The following is an 18594-nucleotide window of genomic DNA, read 5'->3' as shown; positions in this document are numbered from 1 at the left end:
TAATACTTTAAGCTAACACTCATAAATTATGGAAAAAATGGCAGGACGCCTGATCCATGGAAAAAATGGCAGGACGCCTTTTGGCATCGGAGCGCCTCTATGTGTATCTAGCCCTACTCGGAATGCAGGAATTTTGCAGGAAACCTTCCAATTTCGCAGTATTAGAAAAACATGTATTTTGAATTATGGGTGTGCTTGGTTTAAGGCTAACTTTAAAATACCTAAGATTATGCGGTGGCCAAGAAAATGAATTCCAAATTTGTGGCAAAATTAGGCAAAAAGTTAATTCTATGACGCATGAGATATAAATTAATAAATTGTGGCAAGCCTCAGCCGTCCTAATAAATCAACAATCGAACACACACTTAAGAAACAGTGGCGCATCTAAGGTTAGTTCTTTTTCGCACTAGAGTTTAGTGGAGTATAAAACATTGATTCCAAGGACTTTCAAAAGAATCATCAAGTGCTATAAATTTTATAGAAATACTCGAGGATTATTTTTTTTCAGGCTTAAATTTCGTAAGTTCTCTTTCAAGAACTTATTTTCTCTTATGAGTTACTCCCATAAAAAATCGAAATAATTTTTGCAAACCGAAAATACTTAATAGTTATGCAAAATAAGAAAACATTCAGGAGGATCTAGGTAGTAATATCAGAAGGGACTCCCTGCCGTAGCCAGAAAAAAAAATGTAAAATAACAGAAAATGCAATAAAATAGTCATGGGAAATAACAAGAAGACAAAATTCCCCATTTCTGTTTTCTAAAATCGAGGGGGGAACTAAACTTGAAAATAGAGAGAAAGAAATGCATTTTTACCTGGGGCCGGGGGGGTTGGTGACGCTGATGCGTCTGGTGGATGCTGATCACTCAGCCACTGTGCCCACATCTGTGGCCTGTTAAAATACGAGACTGCATACAAAATCGACTACCTCCCAAACTCGAGACTCCAACCCCTACCGAGCGGAGGAGCAGGAGGAGGCCGCCCACCACCACCGCCACCCACCACACCACACCACCATGGCCATGGCGACGGCGCTCCGCAAGCTCTCCTCCAACGCCCTCCGTGGCCAGCCCCTCTCCCGCCTCACGCCGCTCTACTCCATGGTACACCGCCATCCGTTCCTTTTTTTTCTCGTTCTTAAATTACTGCGGTGGTGTCCTTGTTGTTGGTGTCCGTTCTTCAGAACAATCACGGCCGTATTAATCCATTGTTTTTGTTTGATTTAGGCGTCCCTGCCGGCGACGGAGGAGAGATCCGGTGTCACCGTAAGTTCTCCCCATCCCGTGTTGATGCGTCCAGTGCGTGCTTCCTGTCCGTTTCCTGCCCGGGTTTATCTTGTTTTCTGTTTTTTCTTGGCGTCGAGTGCAGTGGCCGAAGCAGTTGAACGCGCCGCTGGAGGAGGTCGATCCTGAGATTGCCGACATCATCGAGCTCGAGAAGGCCCGCCAGTGGAAGGTCTCTGTCGTCATCAGCAATCACTGCAATGTTTGATTATGTTGTGCTTTGGGTTCTTCAGGACACTATTGAACTGCGTCAATCGGTCTGATGCAGGGGCTGGAGCTCATCCCGTCAGAGAACTTCACGTCGTTGTCAGTGATGCAGGCGGTGGGATCCGTCATGACGAACAAGTACAGCGAGGGATACCCTGGCGCGAGATACTACGGTGGAAATGAGTACGACTTTACTCCTCCCCTGTATATTTGATTGTTTGGGATAGAAATTAAATCGATGTTGGAGTTCATAATGTGAAGTGGTGTCTGTTTTGGTTTTGCTTGCCTCCAGATACATTGATATGGCTGAGTCGTTGTGCCAGAAACGTGCTTTGGAGGCTTTCAATTTGGACCCAGAGAAGTGGGGAGGTAAAATCTTGTGCAGTCTATTATTGTTCCTTGTTATCTTGCCTTGTCATGTTTTGTCCAGTTGCACTAATGATTTTGGAGAATATTTCTGTATCAATTAAAAATTACTTTTTTTTCTTTCGTTGTTTCCTGCTTTTGGTGATGCAAATGAGAGAGGTGGAGGAAACAAAATGTTCCGAATAAGAGAAAGTGTTCTGATCCAGACCAATCTTGTAAATTTCCGAATGTTGACAAAGTTTTCATGGTACTTGATGGGAAATAGAGTAATCTAAAATTGTCTAATCATTAAGTTCGTGACTAAAGTTCACTGTAGGTTCTTAATTCCTTAAAGTTCAGATTAGGTTCTTAATTCTTTAAGATCATTTGGTAAATTTTAACCAATATGCTAGTCAATTTTAAAGCCTACATATGGTAGACAACTGGGATTATACACTACTTTGATATCTTCAAAATTTGAGTTGCATTGCCACCAACTATGTTCTTGGAGTGGTAACTTCATGCAATTTCTACCTATGCAGTGAATGTGCAACCTCTCTCGGGTTCGCCTGCTAACTTCCATGTATACACTGCTCTGTTGAAGCCACATGATAGAATCATGGCTCTGGATCTTCCCCATGGTGGACATCTTTCTCATGGTTACCAGGTACCACTATCTGGATCTTCTTTATTACCTGCTTACTGTTTTTGTGTTTCTTAGGTGGCATGCAAGCAGCCAAGCATGATCTGCCCTTGCTTGCTGTCTTTTATTTTGTCACTGCAGTTTGCTGCTGCTTTAGTTTTTATGGTTGCTCTTGATACTGTATTATAGGATACATACTAATGAGTAATACTTTTCCATAACTCTTAATTATATTCAGATATGATGTTCGTGAACTTCCATGGCTCATTGGTTCTACTTCTTGATGTTTGCAGACTGACACTAAGAAGATCTCAGCAGTTTCAATATTTTTTGAGACAATGCCTTACAGACTGGATGAAAGTACTGGCTTGATTGATTATGACCAGGTGGCTTTTCCTTCTTATTTATTTTATTTTATGTCAACAGCTTATTCGGATCTCTTGGTAATTTTTACACAGATATGAATGTTTAGCCAAGTGAACAAAGTGTATACATTTTGTGTTTCATGTCTCCTTCAGTAGTCAAATTATTTCTTCAGCACTTTCTCAGCTAAAATAAATGGTTTCTTCATCATTTTCTAGTATGTTTTTTATCGTTTCATGTCTCCTTCAGTAGTCAAATTATTTCAAGATGAATTACAATGTGCTTCTAAGCTTGATTTGCTACTTTTGAACAGATGGAGAAAAGTGCCGTTCTTTTTAGGCCAAAGTTGATTGTTGCTGGTGCAAGTGCATATGCTCGCCTTTATGATTATGACCGCATGCGGAAGGCAAGTTTGTTCTTCAGTAATGAACGATGAATATTTTTCTTATACAATCAGTTAATAAGTTCATTCGTATTGTGCAATTCGCAGGTCTGTGACAAGCAGAAGGCAATACTTCTCGCAGACATGGCACACATCAGCGGGCTAGTTGCTGCTGGTGTAATTCCATCTCCTTTTGATTATGCAGATGTAGTGACTACCACCACTCACAAGTCCCTCCGTGGACCACGTGGAGCCATGATCTTTTTCAGGAAGGGGGTGAAAGGGACAAATAAGCAAGGAAAAGAGGTATTGCTGGAGGGAAAGAATAAAATAATAGTAGAATGAGTGTCGGAGCAGTTTCTTCTCTACTGATCTTATACTGTAGAAAGTATTGTTGTTTGTGAAATAATAGGCCTAACAATCTATTATGGTATAGATTATGTATGATTTTGAAGACAAAATCAATGCTGCTGTCTTCCCTGGTCTGCAAGGTGGGCCACATAATCATACTATTACTGGCTTGGCTGTTGCACTTAAGCAGGTTTGCACCACTTATATACCTTACTGCTCTACTTCGTATGGCATATTTGCATATCATTTTCATCTTTGCCTAATCAAGGCTCTAAGATTGTTTTAACTTTCAGGCAACTACACAAGAGTACAGAGCTTATCAAGAGCAAGTTATGAGTAACTGTGCTAGATTTGCTCAGGTATTTGTGGTTGGAATTTGCTAGAAATATATTTCTGTCTACGGTACATTTTTGTCTTATCACTCATCCATCTCAGGATGTTAGAAAATGCAAATATCTATTCTCTAGCATGATTAATTGTACTTAAGTTTCAACCACATCTGTTTGATTTCAATAATCTCATTTCCAGAGCTTGACTTCAAAAGGCTATGACATTGTCTCTGGTGGGACTGATAACCATTTAGTCTTGGTGAATCTCAAGAATAAGGTAAGACAGAAGAGCGTATGTGTTTAACTTTGGATGTTTTGTGATCTGCAATTTATCAGTCACCTTGGTTGATATTCCTGTCTAACTGTGTTGGTTGATATGCATCTGACCAAAACTTAGCTGTTTCTTTGTACATTATAGCTATTAGTGGTAATTACAGAAAAATCTTTGTTGTTTTGAAGGTCTTATGTCATGTCAAGACACTTATTATCCATTTCTAATTCCATGTCTAGGGGATAGATGGTTCAAGAGTGGAGAAGGTTTTAGAAAATGTGCATATTGCAGCAAACAAGAACACAGTTCCTGGTGATGTTTCAGCTATGGTACCAGGAGGCATCAGGATGGGTAAAACATGTGCTCATATGATGGTCGTTCCTAATTTTCTGTAAACTAGGTTGCAAAATCTTATTATGAGCTCCATGATCTTGCAGGAACCCCAGCGCTTACATCAAGAGGATTTGTGGAGGAAGACTTTGCCAAGGTTGCTGACTTCTTTGATTCAGCAGTGAACTTGGCCTTGAAGGTTAAAGCTGCAACAACAGGTATTAAAAGTATATTTAAACTAAAATAAAATCTATTACTCTCCAAAATATATTCCCGTGTATTTTGGTGCCCATATACCACAAAAGATATCACATTACTGATTGTTTGTTGGTGTTGCAATTTAGGTGGAACCAAACTGAAGGATTTTGTTGCCACTTTGCAATCCGACAGCAGCATCCAAGCTGAAATTGCAAAGCTTCGTCATGATGTGGAGGAATATGCGAAACAGTTCCCAACAATTGGGTTCGAGAAAGAGACCATGAAGTACAAGAACTAAGAACTGTTGTGTTGCAACAGCAAGGTGTGCCCCTGGAAATAGTGTCTCCTCCAGCCCTCTGTTTTTCTTAAACATGCAATTTCTTGGTTCAGTTGTCATTAGAAGCATGAACTTGATGGTGCCCTTGGCTTCAGTCCTGAGTTCATTTGTTATTTTAGAAATTGCACCAAGCTTACACATTTTTCTGCCCATTGCCTTTTTGCCTTCTCGATAGCGCACAAACAACGGATGCTGATGTTCTTGTAATTGCAGTTTTTCTTGCAGGATGCAAACAAAGAAGCTATAGATCGATTATCAGGACACTTACGAGGGCAAGTTCATGTAAACATAGATCGATATATGGCGGAGCGCCATTTTATGTAAAAAGGATCCTGGCATTTTACAGAATATGGAGACTTTGTTAATAGTTCTTACTGTAGGCAACTGCTGTAAGATGCTATACCGATGCTATGTTAATCGCCAACGCCAATCCTTCTCGGACATGCAATTTAATTCCACTTTTTTTTTCTCTGTTTGTTTCAATTTCAATGGTTAATCTGTAGAGTACTGGCGTTGCCCTGTGCACAAGTATTTGCTCATGCAAGTTAGGTTTCCATTTTTCTTTGACTTTGATTCTTCCAAGTGCTTGGAAACCGGGAGCAGTTCGTGAGGTCCGGTCGTTTCGGAGGGTAGTTTATTTGGACGGGACTACCTGGCGGCGTGCCCCACCTAGTCATGGCCAGCGGCGCCTTCGTGCACCAGCTCCCGCCTCCCGTGCCGTCGCAGGTTCGCAGCGCCAGCTACGGTGCGACCGATAGTTCTTACTGTAGGCAACTGTTGTAAGATGCTATACCGATGCTATGTTAATCGTCACTCCTCGGACATGCAATTTACTTCCACGTTTTTTCTCTGTTTGTTTCAATTTCAATGGTTAATCTGTAGAGTACTGGCGTTGGCCTATGCGGCTACGCACGAACATTTGCTCATGCAAGTTAAGGTTTCCATTTTTCTTTGATTCTTCCAAGTGCTTGGAAATCGGGAGCAGTTCATGAGGTCCGATCGTTTTGGAGTGAGGTTTTTTTTTGGGCGGGGGTAGCTTCTGCAATTGTTTCCAAAAAAAAAACCATTGGCAAGCAGCGTGACTCCAAACCCGTTGGGCTGGCGGGGTAATAGCTGCCTGGTTCTGACATTAGGCTACTCAAACGCACAGACAGGCAGACACGTTCGAAATAAAAAAATGTTTCATTATCTGAAAATTTATTCAAACTCTAAACCTGCCACTGATGACCCTCGGAGATCTTTTGAAGATTGAAAAAAAAATCATGACTAATAAAAAAATCAGAAAAAACATGATTCTTTTTGCTTAAGTCTTCATTTTTATTTCTTAACATGGTGGAACAATAATATAAGATGCTAACTACTTTTAAAATAACATACGCAGCATAAACTTGTGATATACCAAAGTTGAAGTTTATGGCTTTAAACCGAATGACCAAGTTTTTGCCATGTCTATGTCATAGTTGATGATAATGTATCTGTTTTTTTTGCAGAAATACATTGACAAGTTTTTGTTCTCATTCCCTACAAGAATGGACTAGCATGTCTCTAAAATATATAGGTGACTGTTCGCATATCCTGTGTTTGTTCGTCCGAATTGCTGGCGTGGCCCTACCCAGGTTCCATGACATCGTCATGTTACTTCTTCTACAAGTTTATAGTTACTATTATGATCAATTTGGGGTGATTTAAAATCATTTGCTTGATGCGATGAATTAAGTTTGGGGACACAAAGGGTAGCTCCAGTTCAGATTTTGGGGTTGAAGAACATAAAAAGGTAGCACCGTTTCTAACAACAAATTAAAGCATTACATCAATCCAGATGGTGGAGTTGTGAGTGCATAACTACATCCGCTAGGGTTCAAATCTTGGTGTTCATTTTATATTGTATGGATCACCCTTACGATCTTTCTATAAAAACAACAACAAATTAAAGCATTAGATCAAGCCAGATGTCAGAAATGCAGTTTTCCATCCAAAAAAGATGCCAGAAATTTAGAACTCATAAAGTCCGTGACTAGATACATTGACATTAGCATACTCAATAAGATCCGGAAACATGTGTCCAGGGATTGTCTACTCACACCAACGTCGGAGTAGAACGCACTATCTCGCAACATACGAGAGTTCCGAGAAGGCCGGGCCTGCACAATAATTCTTAGGCACAATAACTTTTAAACCAAAGATAATTTAACGACAACATCCCAAATTCCATAGACCAAGCAAGCAAGAAGAGGAATGGAGGATATGGTCGCATAGAGCATGTTCAAGTTTACAGCGGTTTAACATACTAGATTACTCACACAGGGCACACAAACTCAAATGCTACTAAGCATAATATATGTTTCATCACACATGGCAGACTTCGCTTGTCAGAACATCAACATGGGCTTCATTTGGAGTTCTTTGGAGCAAAAGACACCCTCACAAAAAACTGGCCATACTCAAGGATCGAGTCGTTGGGAGAGGCAATGGCTCCAACAGATTCATCCTGAAAAGTCCACTGAAACTGTGATTCATCCACCCTTAGAAGAACATCCAAATTTGCATTTTTCTTCACCGCGATAATATGTAGGAGTTGTTTCTCGTTCCCAAATAATTCGTCATCGAACAGCACAATCTCATCATCACCTTAAAGCAGTGAACCTCACATGATGAGGATGGTCAACCTTTGCGTAGACTTCGATTACAGCCTCAACACATTGTGCAAGGACCTTGAATCCCAAGTCCAAGTTGCAATCATCACCAGGGATACGTCCAACCAACATGTCATCAACCTGTGCACGTACTTCAATCTCAGCATAGGTAGAAAGTATATGCTTGTCAGCTGATCCATCCCCTTCTTTTTTTAACCAGAGATCAACTATATCCGATCCAGTACATACATTCCTCGACAAGGGCTACAGAGAGGTAACGCAAAGGAATCCTGCAATTTGAAATCTTGTTAGAACTGAACAAGCTACAATCACTTTGAAAAACATAAGCCGTATCAACAGAATCAACTCAAAAGGACATGCATGCTTGTGTCTAAATCGAATACAAGGTGAAACTCCTGCTGTCTCGAGGGGCCATTTTTTCACACTTGTTTCAATATGGAAGGCAGGCATGTGACTCTATTGCCATTTTGTCCCTTTGCCCCCATTCATCTTTGGGTCTGTCTAACACTCAGGCGCCTGTTTTAGTCCTTCGAACCAGGCGCCTGGTTTTTGCAACCAAACCAGTCACCTGTTTTGGACCTTCAAAACAGTTGCCTGTTATTTGTTTAAAAACAAGTCGCCTAGTTTGAAGACAGCAAACAGTCACATTTTTGTAAGCCCCAACTCTCAAAGATCTAATGGACAGAAACAAAACCAAGACTTTTGGTTTTTTCCCTCCAGAAATTTATGACTTTTGATCATGTAACTACAATGGTTAACGAAAAGCAAAGCACAGCACATCTTGGGTACGGTCTGGCAGAATCGAAAAGAGAAATAAAATGGTTCCCAAAAAATCTCTATGTGCAATTGCAAATGGTTATAAGCTAAATTGGGCTGGAAAAAAGTGCAATTCATATTAAAGAAGATGTATTTTCAACCCAACCCCCCCTCATTGCATTTTCAAAACTGAATATGAATAACTAATAGACAGCAATTGCAGAAGGTTATAAGCTAGATTGCACTGTAAAAAAAGTGCAATTCTTATTGCATTTTGAACACAAGCCCCTGTATTTCATTTTGAAAATTCAATTTGAATTTGATAATTAGCAAACTGCAGCCGCTTACAAGAAAAATTGCACTCACAAAAAAATTCAATTGCAGTCAACAGCAGGGGCTTCATCTTCCAAAGAGAAAAGCACAAAAGGATAGAAGAGAGAAATTAGGCGCAGGGATAACAATGATGCAATTGATATTACATAGGCTCGTAATTGCGAAAGCATAAATATGAATTGCAACAGTAGTGATGAAAAAAACATTCAATTGAAGTGCAATTACGAATTTCGCCAAGTCGCAATGATGCAAATTAAATATTTAAAACCGCAATGATCTCCCTCCGTTCCATAATTCTTGTCTCAAATTTGTAAAAAAATGAATGTATCTATTCCTAAAGAGTGTCTAGATACATGTAATATTTCGACAAGAATTATGTAACGGAGGGAGTAGCAAATTAAAAATTTAAAACTGCAATGTAGCAAATTAAAATTCGATGCCCCTTCCAAACCTCATCGCCGACGAGAACAAATACAAAGTCGCACCCACTCCGCCCCCATTTTCGCCTCACGAAGCAAAACTACCGGTGAAAAATGCCCGGAGACACTAGACCACAGAAGCTATTGGAGAGCAGCAGATCAAAAGCAGGAGCTCACCAGACGGAGTGCGGCCCGCGCGACTCGCTGCCGGCGAGGGGGGTCTCAGAATCGCCTCTCCGCCTCACCCTTTCCAGAAAACTTGAGGAGAACACCTCAGCACAAAGACAAGCAGCGCAGATTTCAAAAACATGCGGCCGGAGAAAAAAGAAAAAAGCCGGCCACCAAAAATCAACACGAATTTTGGCACACGGATCCAACGGCGTCATACCGGTTGCTTTTCTAAAAAAATATAAGTTGCCTGTGCTATAGGAAAATGATAAATATAACCGTAAGCATAATTAACTGTTATAGAACCTAGACAGTGCTTAGAAAAGACCAAAATTCAAAGCAGTACTAGCTAGCCTAAAAGTACAGGTTAAATTACAATTGCAAAGTCAGAACCCATAGGATTGCAGTACTACAATGGGTGCATATTTATATAAACAGCAGCGCAATTCAAAAGAAGTGAACAAGATAAACCACTTTGGATAAAACAGAAAAACAATAACCATAATGAACTCTTACAGGACCTAGATAGTGCTTAGGAAAGGCTAGAATCCAAAGTAGTACTAGCTAAAAAAGTATGGGTTGAACTGCAATAGGGTCACAAACAATTGATGTCCAAATTCAAAATTCAAAATGGAGACTAGGGGCTAACTGAGGACAAAAATTAAAAATTAAAAATGGAGGCATTTTGTGTTACAACTTTTAGTAGCCGCAGAAAATTACGGTCACAAACAAAAGAAATGGCCGTGTTCTAAGTTTCAGCTAGTGGGTCCAGTTTCTGGATAGAACAAACAACTAAGGAAATGAAAACTTTAAGCTCTGGAACAAAAAACAGCTAATGTATCTACCAAAGCATTATCCCTAAACAGAAATTTAGAGAGTTTGTTCTAAGTTGATCAAAATTCAGATTCCCAAAACTTTTATAAGGTCAAAACACCTAAAACTGTTCAGATTTAATCATATCTTGTAGTGCAAAAATTTCGTCACACATTAAGATTCAAAAACCTGACCCAAAAAATGTAAATTCTAATTAGGTACAATTAGAATTGTAAAAGTTAGTAGTGCAGTTAAATTAAAACGGCAGTGCAATTAAATTAAAGCGGCAGTGCAATTGGGAAATTGCAAGAAAAGGGCCTGAAAATTGGAGCACATTGCATAACCCACAATACAGTCAACACCACAAAATTTTGCAAGTGGGAGAGAGCAGTGTATTCACAATATTTGTAATCTATAGAACACTGATTGTTCACAAGATGATTAGGTGAGGAATTATAGAACTACATGCATTATATGCAAAGTGGTTAGAATTACCCGCAGAGGCAAAAAATCGAACTTGCGAAATACAAGCAAGCACTCGATGAACACCTTTGGCCGTATTGTAAGCAACTCCTTTAATAAACACCCTATATGTGAAACATTGGATACAAAAGCGAACCTAACATATATAAGCAAACAAATTGGCACTTCCAGCTAAAGATTCTCACCTAGGAACAAAAAACAACTAGGAAATAAGCATAAAAAAAAGGCACATCAAACCCATTATCAAATAAAATTCTAGGCACATGTTATGGTGGGTTCAGATATCAAAGGAAGGAGGTGAAGATTCAGGAATTGGAGAGCACCCAGAAATCTAAATTGATGAGGCATGCAGAGGCGAGTTTACATTCAACTGCCCAACTTCCATCTGAAATTCTGAACCTGCTGCAACATTCAAAAGAGTGATATAACCTAGGCCTAAATCTCTGAAACAACTCCCAGCTGTCCGGTAACAATGTTGAAATCGTAGAATAACCCCTACGAAAAACACAAAAAACTACAACTAGCCGCACTTCATATAGGACATCACATACTCTTAGCACCAAATACACTTGCAAGGTTGATACCCAGTACCCCTTGATGTTCTCATGCCACAGTTTGAGCACAAACCCCCTGCTAGCTGAAACACCTAGAACCATAAAATGAACATTTGTTCGATTAGGTCCAAATGACTAAAACTACTCATGAGACAAATTAGTTTCAGTAGTTGATAGATGTATGATTTCCATTACATAACTAAGGACGTATCCACATCACATCATCTAACACATAAGCAACATGATTGGACCTGTAGTTAGAGTTCAGACGCTCATCACAACTTCAAGCACACACAACCAAAATCAAACCCAACCGCATCAATCAACAATTCATCACAGGGGGAATGAGCCCTAGAAAGCTAGCCAAACTAGAAACTACTACCGCAAGCGCTAAATCACAATAACCACACACCAACAGATCAAACGCTCATCCCTCGCAACCAAAATGCCGCTGGTGAAATGAGCCCCAAAAGCACGAGGAAGCGGCCTAAAACATGGCACACTGGCAACTCGCGTGTTATGAGGGTGATGTCTGCGCCGAGGATGGAATCCATGGTGGTGGAGGAGGAGAACCGGGCGCTGTCCAAGTCACGGATCGTGGCGCTCTCACTGCAGCTGGACAAGCGGCTGCTGCAGTGCTGCTCCGCGACGCCGACGCCGGGCTCAGCGGCTTCCACGGCCTCCTCTACGCACTCCACAATGCCAGCTTCCTGCTCCTCCTGCCGCCGTTTCCTAAGCCTCCTCGCCGGTGGACGGTGCGTTGTCCGGGTTCGTGACGTCCATTGAGACGCTGCAGAAGAGGAGGTCGGGGCGCGTGGTGCCGACGGGGGAAGAGGCGGAACTGACCTGTGCCGGCGGCCGCCGGGCGCAGAGGCAGCGACCAGCTAAGCGGCTCGACGTGCTCCGGACGCCGACGAGCAGAATGCAAATCGCCTCTCCCTGATTCCCCTCTCCGCCAAGTCCCAACCCTCCAGAACTCCAAGCATCAGTCAACGACCAGCAAAAGGAAGCGGAGGAGACCAAAAGAAAAAGGAGGAAAAGCTCAACAAATTTTCACGGATCCTGATGCGCACAACGGACGGTGCAGAAATCGACTGAAATTTGCAAAAATTCCAGGCACCTGTGCACTAGCAAAACAGTTCATCTTTACCCCAGCAGCTTTAATGAGTAAATATTCACATATATTACAACCATCTTTCATATTCCCAAAAGTTAACACTGGGAACCTGACGATCATCTAAACCCTATGTGCTTATATCTTGCTGGTTGAAGCTATAACCATCTTAAAGCCCAACGCAGTCAACATATGACTAGAGAAAATAAAAGGAACAAGTGCTAATATTAAAGTATATTAACATGATGGACCTTTTTGCATGTTCGTGGTAAAAGTAAAATAATATGCATATTGATGTGATCATCAAATGCTTTTAAAAGCATAAAGGCTTACCCTTGAAAATGGGGAAAACAAACATAAAATGCAGCAGACCTCACAAATCTTTTAATGGACACAAGCAAAGAAGAAACAGATCCAAAACAAATCAACGAAGACTACTGACATAAATATCACAGTCTTGATTATCGTGGTTCAGCAGCCAACAATTTCGTAAACAAAGAAAGCCTTATTTACCTGCTTCCCAATCCCAACAGCAGCATATCTAGGACAGTTAAAGACATAATTCCGTCGCTTGTCCAAGTCATCCCGAACGGCAAATATTCCATATACACTAGTGGGATATGAGGGCTCCAGAGCTTGACAAACACAGAGAGAAGAACTGTAGCATACGTTGTGGTCTGCGATATCCAAGAGTAGATGAGCTGCAGATATATATTGATAACCAAAGTGAGTTGCGGAGCAGAGAGCACAAGAACAAATTACTAGGAATGAGTGGCACTTACTGGTAGAAGTATCATGGGTCTTGTAAACACTGTGGTAGCAGCATCCATCCACGAAGCATGCAGATGTTGCCGGAGGGAGCACTTTAAGAGGAAAAGGAGGGAAAGGAGTGTCATAGTCTTCCGGGGCAATAATCGCGTCACGCATTGCCAAGTAGACTCCCATCCGCTCGCAGTACCTGTCCATGTATTCAATCTCTATATCCACTGCCTCGCTCTTGGTGTAGTCCTTTCCTGAAGAAGCGATGTAGCATGGATCAGCAGCTGACGTTTTGGTGGGTTAAATTTTTTGGCTTCATCTGAGAAGATAATTAGCTACCTGGGCAGTTTATCTTCCTGTCCCGGTTCGTCTTCGTGTCCCCGTCTATCACCTAGCCGTTGTCGTCATCATCATCACCATTGACTAGTTTATTCTCTGAACAATTACTGCAGCATCCCGGAAGTTAATTATTCACGGTGCCATTCTGGTCGTAAACGGGAATTTAATCTAGAGGGCAAATAGCTACCTGGGCAATCTGTCTCCTCCCCGTCAATCACTTGGCCATCGTCCTCGCTCCAGTCGCTCCAGCCTTTTTCATGTCCTCCAACGGGAACTTGAGGTCCAGGGCACGCCAGGAAATCTCACAGGGAGGTGACTCTGTACAATTACAACAAAACAATTGATCAATTGGAACAGGATCCACGTAAAGACTTCCCCATGGAGCGTGCGTAAAGTAAAGCAGAGATGCACGGTATACGAACCGGTGACCATGCGCGGCGGCTTGCTATGGTGGTCGAGTTCAATTTCCTCCAGCTGATCAAGGAGATCGCCTAGGTCCTCAGAACAAGAGCTGGGGTAGGGGGCGGAGTGAGATGGAAGAGGGAGCCACAGCGTTGCCCCTGATGCACGGAGGAGCAACTCCGCCGTGGACGCCATCGCCACGCGAGGGTTCGGACGGATCTACGGTTTTCGGTTCGGGGTTGCTAGGCGGCGGCGGAAGTCCGGACAGATCTAGGGTTTTCTGTTCGGGTTTGCTTGGCGGTGGCCGTGGCGGCGCGTTGGGTCGGGACTCGGGAGACGGGACAGGAAGAGTAATTCGCTTGACTGTGGGGTGGGGGCCGGCTGGCTGGCTCAACCGAGGCCCGATTCGTCTTCGATTTGTTTCCGCCGAGGGCTAAACTGCACCTGTACAACACAGGCCAGACTTTTTATTGCCCGTCGGTACGCGTGCCAACTGCCAAGGTCCGGTACGGATATGAACTGCGGTCCGTGACCTGCCTTGGTAGTGCTTGGGCCTCGGCCTCGAGCCCGCAAGCCGGCACGGTGTCTTTCCAGAATCGGCCCGGCTCAGGCCTCTCATCCTCCCGCATTTAAAAAACAACTTCGCACCACAAATCGTAGAGAAAGAAGTCCATATTTCATCATCAAATGTGACCCTATAGCCGGATAACCGCAAAACTGCAAAACCAGTTATTTAACTCCTTGAATTTCGTAATACCATTTAAATCACACTCCTTAGCGGTTTTGGGACTAACATGGCACATTTGGGGCAGTTTAGAGGCTGAGTAGGCAAAGTTGGCTCTTATTTGATCGATGAGTGGCACATTTGGGTGAGAGTTGATTTTGCGGCACTCGAACTTAGTGATTTCATATACTCCGTGGCTATTCGTGGTGAGTCGTGACAGCTTGGAACCCGAATCTCTCAACCATTTTCATCTCGTGTGTTGGTTCTTTTCCTGGTCGTGAAACATATTAAAACGGAATGACAGACGGCTGCGGACCATGCCGCGGCAGTGCCGAAATAGGGTGTCGCGGCCAGCCATGGGTCCTCGATGGGCTGTCGCGCTCATGTTCACGGACTCATCGCCATCCTGTAAGCCCTGGAGGCCGCCACCAAGTTGCACGCCTGCAAGTCACACACCTGCGTGCTGAACTTGCACTCGTAACGCGACCTCCAGCTCGCCGGCCAATCGCCCTCGTCCTCGACATTGGCGTTCGCGCTTCTCGCCAGTGACGACCGGCGCCGCTGCGGCCGTCGATCTTCTTGATGGCCCTCCGCATGCTCGAGCACTCCCTCTCCAGGCCCTGCACCTGCCGCCTCACGCCGTCCATATCCACCCGCAGCACCTGGCTCTCCTGCAGCGCGCTCGCCCGCCACGCCTCGCTGGTGGCAGGGCCGCCAGCCAAGTGCCGCCGCCGTTGCTGCAGCTGCTCGAAGAAGAGCACCTGCAGCACCGCTCGCAGCGGCAGCCGCTCATTCTGCGCCGTGTGCGTGCACGCCTCCACCGTCAGCTTCCTGCAGTCCACCACGCCACACACCCTATCCCGCTCCTCCGCCGCCAGCCGCGGATGCGCCTGTTTATGAATGAACTCGTCAGCAACAAACATCTCCACAGATTAATTAACCGCCAAATTCTTCAAGTCGTTCAGAGTAAAAGATTAAAAAATAATACTACAACCGAAGGATATGAACCATATGCATATGTACCAGTACAACCATGTGTATACCGAACGTATGTCGTATTATGAGAGGAATTACGGCTGTACCAGTACAACCATGTGTATACCGAAGCCGTAATTCCTCTCATAATACGACATACGTTCGGTATACACATGGTTGTACTGGCACATATGCATATGGTTCATATCCTTCGGTTGTAGTATTGTTTTTTAATCTTTTACTACCTCACATTATTACTCCCTCCAATCCATAATAAGTATAGCTGATTTAGTACAACTTCATACTAAATTAGCTACACTTATTATGGAACGGAGGGAGTATTTTTCTTCTTCTTGCAAAAGCTATTCACCTAAACAAAGTTATACATATGCCTCCATGTTGATCTTTTCATTGGTCCGAAGGATCTCTATGTGTGTAGGCTATGACACGGAAAATACTAGCATCACGTTGATTTATACAGGAGGCGAGCTTACCTGTCTCTTTTTTTGCACAAAGCTAGGGTCCCTTGCTCAACGGACTATATGCATAACAGATGCAAGTTCTTTTCCCTGACTTTTAAGCTTGGGTTCTTTTATGATATTAATGGTACCATTTGGATCGAATTTGCTAACAACATCCTACAAAAATGGGCTATACTTTTGCGCCCAAGTCATTGGTATTATATTTCTAGCTGTATCAAGCACCAACCTACCGTTAATCAAGCTCTGACAGTTTTTATCAAAACAAGCATGCTGTCTCATGAAATTCCGTAGATTTTCTTTAAGCTTCTTCGAGAAACGCCTAATGAACAATCTATTTTATGAGTTAATGATTGTATCTTTATGTTAGCCTTTTTTTGCGAGTAGTTAGCTAATAATTTGGTTTATCGTTTCTATGGAACCACATACTTGATCTTTGCATGTTATTTTAGTCTGTGCAAGAGTTAGATATTAAATCATTTGTTTATTTTATTTTTTGCAACGACTAAATCATTTGTTTATGTTCACGAGCAAGTTGGTTCATGGATTGACACGACGATCGTGATTTGGATATTTAACGTCCATGCTTCTTTCCACTTGCTTGGGAACGCAAAGTAGTAGCAACCGAGAGATACAGTTCGCCACCTTTAGGTTTGGAGGTTATATGTGGATATTGTCTAAACAATTTCAGAAAAAAAATATTGCAGTAGAATGCTTAGTTACACCTCACATTTATAGTTTTTTATATGGGCAATGGAAAAAATATCATAGAAGCAATCATATGGTCGTAATGTCATATGTATTGTCTTGGTAACCCGACGTAACATATGATGATGAACTTCATTGGGAGCGATAAAAAATAATTTGATATTGTATGAAACTGCATTCAATGGATATATGGCAAGGACGGAAGAACAATAAAAAAAATCCACCATTTTCCGTTGCATCTGGAAGGTATTTTGTTTCCCTGAATTGATAATGGAGTTTTTTTTTGTGGGAGAGAAATAATGAAGTTTTTGCGTGTGCACGCTTAGAGATTGGTGGATCACACTGGTGTTAGCTTTGTTAGGGATATATATTTCTCTTGTATATGCCTATTGTATAAGGGCCTCTTTGCGTATTTGCCTTTTGGTATTTCGATCTATCCAAGTTGCTCAAGAGGACTCCTGCAATGGTTCACAATGCTTGGTGGCTTGGGACGCTCTATCCACGCCTAAAAAGCTTGGTGGTTTGGGCATCAAAAATTTGCAAGTTCAAAATTGTTGTTTGCTTTTGAAATTTGCTTTCAAATTCCTACATGGAGACAATTTGCCTTGGAAAACATGGCTGCATCATGATTTAGGCACTGACCTTGAGTCTACTTGCACTCCACTCTCGCATCTAAAGCAAATCATTAGGAAGCACCTCCCCATCCTTAGACAGATCACCTCGGTTACAGTTGGGAAGGGTGATGCATGTTTCTTTTGGCTAGATCGGTCGCTCTGCTCAGAGCCACTGTCCACCATCTACCCTGCACTGTTTTCTCATTGCATCAAACCATTCACGCGTGTTAGTGCCGTATTTTGTAATAACCTGGATTTGAGCCTGCGGAACAGACTGACTGTTGTGGCGGAGGCCGAGCTTGCCTCGCTCCTTGCACTCCTGCAGGATTTTCACCCGTCGGATGTTGATGACTCGCGGATTCTCCTCTCCGGGCAGCCCTTCTCCACGCGCGGCGCATACATGCTTCTCTCGCCGGGGGATCCCGACCTGCCGGTTGCGCAGATTTGGCGCTGCCATGTGCTTCTCAAGGTGAAGATCTTCACCTGGTTCTTCCATCGTGATCGCCTAAACACCAGGCGCAACCTCCTTCGCAAGACAATCATCACAGAAGATGCCTGTCCCCGGTGCAACCTTGCCCCCGAGACGTCCGACCACCTCTTCTTTCATTGCCGGGCTAGCCAGGATGTCTGGACGCTCCTGGGTTTCATGCCCACGTCGCTGGCCGCGCTCTGGATGACGGCGCCCCTCTGCACTGCTGCTCCGTCGCTACTGTGGCCTGCGCTGCTGATGACAATGCTTTGGAAGATTTGGGACTCTCGCAATAGTGTTGTTTTCCGCCATGTAATACTGCCGCCTGTTGTAATCGTTCGTAACATTCTTGCGGATTTCATGCTTTGGTCCCATCGGCTCAAGAATGCCGATCAGAAAGTAGCCGCCGCTATGTGGCGCGACTACTTATCCTCACGGGTCTTGACCCATGTAACTTCGCCCGTTTGAGTTATATATTCAGGTGGGGATTTCTCCCCCCCCCCCTCCCCCGCTGATTCCTCAAAAAAAAAAGTTGCTCATTTGACAAGCTTAATCCGAATATGCCATTTTCTCGGGAACTTAATTGTAAGTTGATGTTCCACATTTGATTTCTTATGAAGATTTCGTAATAAACTTTCTTTACAAATTCACTTGAATACTTTGTCCAAGTGCCATTGTGGTTAGTGGTTACTTTACTTTGCTGAAGAAAATGAATCGCTGACTTTCTTATGCTTATATTGCACTTCTATCTTAAACCCGGCTTGTAGAAAATAGGTATGCCAACTATCTT

General features: G+C 42.9%; 1 protein-coding gene and 1 long non-coding RNA gene across 4 annotated transcripts; one reads left to right on the top strand and one right to left on the bottom strand.

The window, feature by feature from the left end:
* The first annotated feature begins 909 nt into the window (after window positions 1–909).
* On the top strand, window positions 910–5516 carry LOC100843106 (serine hydroxymethyltransferase 1, mitochondrial). 2 transcript variants are annotated; one of them, XM_003559918.3, is made up of 16 exons: window positions 911–1105; window positions 1229–1267; window positions 1371–1457; window positions 1554–1675; window positions 1785–1861; window positions 2380–2504; window positions 2774–2866; window positions 3157–3249; window positions 3334–3531; window positions 3662–3766; window positions 3870–3935; window positions 4105–4182; window positions 4416–4527; window positions 4614–4724; window positions 4851–5026; window positions 5255–5516. In XM_003559918.3, exons 1-15 carry the CDS (start codon window positions 1019–1021, stop codon window positions 5000–5002), a joined length of 1545 nt encoding a protein of 514 aa, XP_003559966.1. In that variant the 5' UTR covers window positions 911–1018; the 3' UTR covers window positions 5003–5026; window positions 5255–5516. The 2 variants fall into 2 exon arrangements, with proteins under 2 accessions (XP_024312440.1, XP_003559966.1); XM_024456672.1 differs by lacking the exon at window positions 5255–5516 and having other exon boundaries at window positions 910–1105; window positions 4851–5027.
* A 1680-nt stretch (window positions 5517–7196) lies between these two features.
* On the bottom strand, window positions 7197–14262 carry LOC100840677. Of its 2 annotated transcripts, XR_002961802.1 has the most exons (7): window positions 13856–14262; window positions 13621–13751; window positions 13434–13540; window positions 13118–13348; window positions 12849–13036; window positions 9381–11313; window positions 7197–7964 (listed from the first exon to the last, which is right to left on the bottom strand). It is a non-coding gene; the product is annotated as an uncharacterized LOC100840677 (long non-coding RNA). The 2 variants fall into 2 exon arrangements; XR_002961801.1 differs by lacking the exon at window positions 9381–11313 and having other exon boundaries at window positions 13856–14242.
* Window positions 14263–18594: the final 4332 nt, after the last annotated feature.

This window comes from Brachypodium distachyon, chromosome 1 (assembly GCF_000005505.3).
Source record: "Brachypodium distachyon strain Bd21 chromosome 1, Brachypodium_distachyon_v3.0, whole genome shotgun sequence".
Lineage (NCBI taxonomy): Eukaryota > Viridiplantae > Streptophyta > Magnoliopsida > Poales > Poaceae > Brachypodium > Brachypodium distachyon.
Note: the sequence above shows the minus strand (reverse complement) of the source record. Positions and strands in the feature narration are given on the sequence as shown.